Below are 6,792 nucleotides of genomic sequence, written 5' to 3'. Positions count from 1 at the left end.
ACAATCTCACAAACACACACCACAGAAAACCACGCTTTTATACTAAAGTGTACCAAGCTGTTTTGTGATATAGTTTTTCCAGATCATCCTCTCTAAACACAAATTCCTCTCTCGGTTCAACTCACAAAACCAAGTTCAGTTCACAGACAAACTCCTCATGGAAGAGGATACATTTGTTACTCACATGGTGGGTATGAATGATCCCATTATGCCAAACCATGTGTATTGTGATTATTTATTGTCTAGCCCAGCTGTTAAACACAAAAATAGTTCAAGCATCACCCACCACCAACGGCCTGCAACCACCTAGAACCTTCAGTACAGAACAACCTCAAATCTCTCGGCCTTGGAAACCATCGTTATGGCAACAGCTAGTATAGAACATTGTGCAGCTCAGAGTTTGCTAAAACTAATAACTTTCTTCCCTTCTTATTTCATGTCTTGACTGAAACTGCAATCTACTGACTTTTAATTATACAATCCTAGAGAAAGAGGCATGTAGTCGATTGCAAATAATAGGTTTTTCATCAAAGTTTAGAAATCTGTGTATCAAATACGATACAGTATGCTTAATCAAAGAGAAATTAATGAAATATTGAAGAGCTCTCTTTTTGTGGTTTTTCCTTCCTAGAGCTATAGTGCACCAGCTGGTGAGCATGAAATACATTTCGTCCAAACGTCCTACAAACACACACACACACAAACATCAGAACAATCTCACAAACACACACCACAGAAAACCACGCTTTTATACTAAAGTGTACCAAGCTGTTTTGTGATATAGTTTTTCCAGATCATCCTCTCTAAACACAAATTCCTCTCTCGGTTCAACTCACAAAACCAAGTTCAGTTCACAGACAAACTCCTCATGGAAGAGGATACATTTGTTACTCACATGGTGGGTATGAATGATCCCATTATGCCAAACCATGTGTATTGTGATTATTTATTGTCTAGCCCAGCTGTTAAACACAAAAATAGTTCAAGCATCACCCACCACCAACGGCCTGCAACCACCTAGAACCTTCAGTACAGAACAACCTCAAATCTCTCGGCCTTGGAAACCATCGTTATGGCAACAGCTAGTATAGAACATTGTGCAGCTCAGAGTTTGCTAAAACTAATAACTTTCTTCCCTTCTTATTTCATGTCTTGACTGAAACTGCAATCTACTGACTTTTAATTATACAATCCTAGAGAAAGAGCTCTCTGGCTAAGAGCAGACTATTGATCTAGTCTTGTAAATTTTCTATGTAAACAACCAAGGGAAAAGTTATAAAACAACAGAGTTAAAGGTCCCTCTTCAAAATATGCAAATTACAGTTTTAACAGCAATGTGTCAAAATTAACATTTTATATTTACTAACAGTTTATATATGACGAAAATGTGTAGCATTCGCCTATGCAAAAATGACTTCCACAGTGACACAAGGTGTTCCAAGGAGTTCTCTAAACTTGAAAAAATAATTGTAATTGTATAAAAGTAAAAAACACATTTTAGTGGAATTAATTTGGTATATTAACACCACTTCTCTTATTAAAAATAATTTAAAAAAATTTAAATTCAACCTGTAAAACTTTAAATGTTGCTACCATATTTTTTTATGGTAAATCTCTTGCAACTACAGCTGTCGTTTTTTAATTAACATTTTTTAACCAGAAATTTCACTTTGACTTGTAATACATATTTAATTTGTTATGAAATGTTACTAAATGTTACATTGTTACTAAATTTTAATACTTTGGATTAAGGGGTTTGTTTTGTTCAACTCACTAACCCTAATTGTAAGCAACAGTTATAATGATCATTTCCTTAAAGGCACAATATGTAATTTTCACCGCTAGAGGGCACGTATTCAAAATAAACAAATAGACAAAGGCGTAGTTTGATGACGCCGTGACTGAGTGTGGAATCATGGGAGTTGTCATCTTCATCCCCACAGCCCATGCAATCTGACGGGACTCGGGCAGAAATCATGTTCATGGATGAGATAATGATTTTTTAACATAGTAGAATGAAGCAGGGTGAGGGTGAGGCTGAAAGCCGTCAAAGCGAAACGAGGCCACTGAACGAGCATGACAAACGGCTAGAAAGCAGCGGAGCTTTTATTATGCCACAGTCGATTGCTTCCGCTCCTTCTGGTCGTGTGTATGTGGGGGGGGAATCTGACGGGACTCGGGCAGAAATCATGTTCATGGATGAGATAATGATTTTTTAACATAGTAGAATGAAGCAGGGTGAGGGTGAGGCTGAAAGCCGTCAAAGCGAAACGAGGCCACTGAACGAGCGTGACAAACGGCTAGAAAGCAGCGGAGCTTTTATTATGCCACAGTCGATTGCTTCCGCTCCTTCTGGTCGTGTGTATGTGGGGGGGGGAAAGCAGCGCTGTTTTATCATACTAGATACATTTGAAAGTTCTGTTATAATGCTACTCTGTGCGGTCGTCACCAGTCTATTAACATATTAAAGCGTCTTTGGTGTTTCCATGTTTTCTACAAAACAAAACCGGAAATCGAGGGGTTATGACGTCATTGGCAGGCGACACAATAACACTATGGACACGGTTCGTGTCACTAGTTAAAATGGCTTATTTCTCCGGATTTAAACATTCTTCGAAACATTTGGGATAATGTAAGTACACAAGTCAGCAAAATATATAACACTGTTCTAGTGGTCTTACAAATCTTACATATTGTGCCTTTAAACAACACTAATTAACTAAATGAATCCTAAAGTAATTAAAGAAAAACTTCTCTGTGGCATTCTAGCTCAGTCTTGTTAAAGTGAGCAACAACAAAAAAAAAGGAAATCATTTTAAAGGATGTTTGTGAAGGAAACAGGTGCACAAAAACAATCTTGCACTGCGTGTCACAGAAAGCTCCTTCTAACCCAGCTGCCACAAATGAATGACAAATGCTTGTTTTGAGATATATGATTGTAGATATGATTGTGGTACTGGAACAAAGAGCGGGGCTCTGAATCTACAGGAACTACTCATGAGACCTGTAGAAATGGGAGAGGCAGGCAAACATGAGGGCTGTGCTTGGAATAGCATGCTACTTTTACAACTCCTGCTATTTTGACAGAATATAGTATGCATACTATGAATATGCAAACTTTCTGTATGCATTGAATATACAGATAATGAACTACATTTCACAAAATGTGCAATAAACAACCATTTATTTCCATAATGCAATAATCTACCAGCAGGGGCTAACAGGGCTATGCCAACCAACCAAACATCTTGGGAATACTTGTGCTCTTTTTCTCAGACATGTCCTGGCTGGGCTTTCTAAATGCCTAAAATGTCCAGGTTTTGGCTTTGTTTTCCTATTGAAGTGCTCTCTACAGTCCTCACACAGTAAATGTATGTGTACTTGCATTGCTTTGACAGTTCTCTATCCCAACTTCTCGCACGCCATGATTGGTCAGTTTTGTGCAATGCCTAAACGCTATTGGTCAAACTTATTTTCAGTCATTACCTTCAGCAAGTATGAAAACAACAGTACAACTAAACCAAAGCCTGGACATTTTAGGCAATTTAGAAATCCCGGCTAAGAAAAAGAGAACGTTTGCTCACCCTACTTGCCAAATATCTACCGTATACACAAAATGCAATGCAACTTAAACTGAAAGTAATAAAATTAGCTGTGAAATGAAATGTATTTTATTGGACTGTTAAAACAAAATTAGATTTTTTTTTCCCCATGCAAAATAACTTTTTTTTTCTCCTGTTAGAATACGCTAACTGGATGCAACTTGCCCCAATAAACATGCAACACGAGGTCATGTGACATACTAACTGAAATGTTTAGCACTCTAGAATATGTTCTGTTTCACAACATTGCACTAAATTCACTCAAATTGAAACGAAACATTACAAATTTGGAATTCAAATTTGTAAGATTTCACGGTGAGAAGTTGGTCATGTATTTGTAGTACAACTTCACTAGAGTATCAAACATTCAGCATAAACTGACAGTCCTCATGTTCTGCATGATTTTTAAGCCACTCGCATTGCTTCAAAGCATGTGCATGCATACACGGCAAGCTCAAACTCACATAAACAGGCAGTCACACCTCGGCCTACTGCTGATCAGGACATCCAGGGCGTTTCCTCTCTCACCTCTTTGCCATCATCTTTTCATCACTGTCAAGAACTCTCTTAAACACAATGACGCTCAGCTAGGCCTACTGGTGAGTACATTTCTAATTACCGCTTTTATTTGTGGATTACCTGTTTTGTTGTGTAAGGTTGTGCGTGAAAGTGGAAGCAGAGCACCTTTCATACATTTGATTTCAAGCACATTTACCAAAAACAGCACATTTCATTCGCGTTAAAAAGGGGATCTGAATTCAAAACCTGAAACTTTTAGACATCTACAGGTTTTTACAACCCAAATCAAATTCAGCATAAAAGGGTTGTTTAGACATCTAGAGCTGTAAAATCAGACTTATTACTATTAATAATATTAATATAATTCAAATCTGTTATCATTTCCCACAACTTATTACAGAGGTGTGCAGCAAACTTTGTTTTAAATTTAAGATTGATATGAAATATGTACAGTAAGACCTTACATATATTTATGTCTTATATTAGATATTTTAAATATATGTTGCGACTTATCTTCTGACAAATGAGCAAGCAAACAAGCGACACTGTTCATGGCTTAGTTATGATCAACCTCAATGCGTATTTCACAACAGGAAACCACAATATGAATGTAGTTCATAGCTCAACTCTGAATTTGTGTCTCTTACATGACATGACAAATTCAAAAGCAGCAAAAACAAAATATTCTTCAGTGAGAATTGAAACAATCCTGTCAAAACAAAAAGGTAATCTGGAACTGGGTTAGTATTTAGGATTGTGATTCAATTCAAGAATTACTGGAAAAAAAATAAACCGAAAGCCTTCTTGCATCAATCCTGGCCACATTTAAATCATCATCTTGACGCTTATGTAAGACTAGTCTCATTATTCCAGTGCCTGTGGTCAGGGTGGTACAGTCAACGCTCATGTAATGCCTGCCTACAGTGACGCCAAAAAGGGATGACTTAAAGTTCGACAAATAACCCTGTTAAAGCTGTTTGACATCAAGGAATATCCGCTTCGTCATGCCTGGAGCTGATCCGTGCTGGTCGCTGAGGAAATACTTCAACTTCGCTCTGTGGATCGCCGGATCGGCTTTCACCGTGGACGAAGCAGAGTCTAGCCCTGGGTCGTCACATATGGTTGCCGCAGGCATCACAGAATGGTAGGGACTTAACATTTCGGTCACAGGCTTGAGGTATTCGGCCAATCACAACACACTGGATAACTGGCCAATCAGAGCACACCTCGCTTTTTCAGACCGATGAGCTTTGTAAAAATCACCGCGTTTCAGAAAGGCAGGGCATAGAGGAGAAACAATAATGTACAGTATGTGGAAAATAATGTGTTTTTGAACCTTAAACCGCATAAACACATTTCATTACACCAAATACATAAAATAATGTTCTTTTTAGCAGCATCATATGACCCCTTTAATATCCAGGACAGTGAGCTCATACTACAATCTGGGACTAACTGCACTGTCACTTATTTCCTAGGAAATGTCGATGCCGCCTTTTATGGCTTATAAAAAGTTTTCAATATCTGAATTCCGCAGCGTCTGACTGCAGTGACGTCACGATTCACGAATGGAGCGTCCCCTCGACCGCTGACCAATGAGCGTGCGTTATGCAAATGAGCTCCCTCAGGTTCGCCTCAGTAGTAAATTTTTTTTTTTTTTATTCATGTTAATATAAAGTCAATATAGAAAAACATTATGCATTTATTCCTTTTGATTTTGGAGAGAAATATGACCTATATTTTTCCTGGCAGTTTTTGTGAGTTTCACCCCATAACTTCAGAGGTAGTTACATCAAAACAGATCAGATTTCCTTTTATCTCCTGTTGACACAGAGAGATCCTTTGTTTTGCTGGCATTTCTGAAACTTTTAAAGCATTTTGCCTCAGAGACTGGTTTACTTTGTGGAGGACTTTTACCGCAGGGTATTTGAGGATCAAGGGGGGCGAACTGGTAAAAGCCGTTGTTGTTTCTGACGCAAGTCACAATTAATTTTATTTATTTATTTTTACTCTAATGGCGGAAATAAGTTTTCATATGTATCACATCTAGTGTTTTGGAAACATTTGCCAAAATAGTCAATCAAAAGTGAGAGTTCTCGATATGAACTCAAACATTTCTCATCAGATTTGACCTAATTATACAGAAGATATAATTATATAGATAATTATCTAAACCATGCAGTCCATATTAATTTTATAGCTCTGTACTCGTCTCGTTTGCATTATTTCTCTAGGAGAATGTTAGCCAATGCTGAGACAAGATTGATAATGTAGCTGAGAACTCAAACTCAATGAAGAGCAAAAACATTTATCTTTAGGTGTGTGGGAAGTTATTAAATGTAAAGGAACTCACTGAAAGGTCTTTCCAATTTAAAATCACTTCTTGTTTCCATCTATTGGAGAACATTGGAGTATGAAGACTTTTGTGTGAGTGAATGTGTGTGTGTGTGTGTGTCTATATGCATGTGCTTGGTCTGTGTGTGTGTAGGCCTCATTGGGGTGGTATTGTGCATAAAGAACACTTCTCCGCAGGCATTCCACATTCCCCAGGGTAAAAACAAGGGCTATTCAGAGAGCAGGTCTCAACCAGCGCTCCACAGCACAGCTCTGTCCTATTTGAAAGACACGGACAAAGAAAAGAGACGATTCTGAAGCAGCCGAGAGTCCTCCT

General features: G+C 38.0%; 1 protein-coding gene across 1 annotated transcript in view; it reads left to right on the top strand.

Annotated features, from left to right (window-relative positions):
* The first annotated feature begins 4,033 nt into the window (after positions 1 to 4,033).
* LOC107559667 (enhancer of filamentation 1-like) overlaps positions 4,034 to 6,792 on the top strand; it is a 31,744-nt gene continuing 28,985 nt past the window's right edge. The window contains exon 1 of the mRNA XM_016243566.1: positions 4,034 to 4,201. Coding sequence (XP_016099052.1) covers positions 4,034 to 4,201 — 168 coding nt within the window. The remainder of the gene's footprint in view (positions 4,202 to 6,792) is intronic.

Source organism: Sinocyclocheilus grahami, unplaced genomic scaffold (genome assembly GCF_001515645.1).
Source record: "Sinocyclocheilus grahami isolate Dianchi unplaced genomic scaffold, SAMN03320097.WGS_v1.1 scaffold695.1, whole genome shotgun sequence".
Taxonomy (NCBI): domain Eukaryota; kingdom Metazoa; phylum Chordata; class Actinopteri; order Cypriniformes; family Cyprinidae; genus Sinocyclocheilus; species Sinocyclocheilus grahami.
This window is presented reverse-complemented; position numbering and strand designations above follow the sequence as displayed.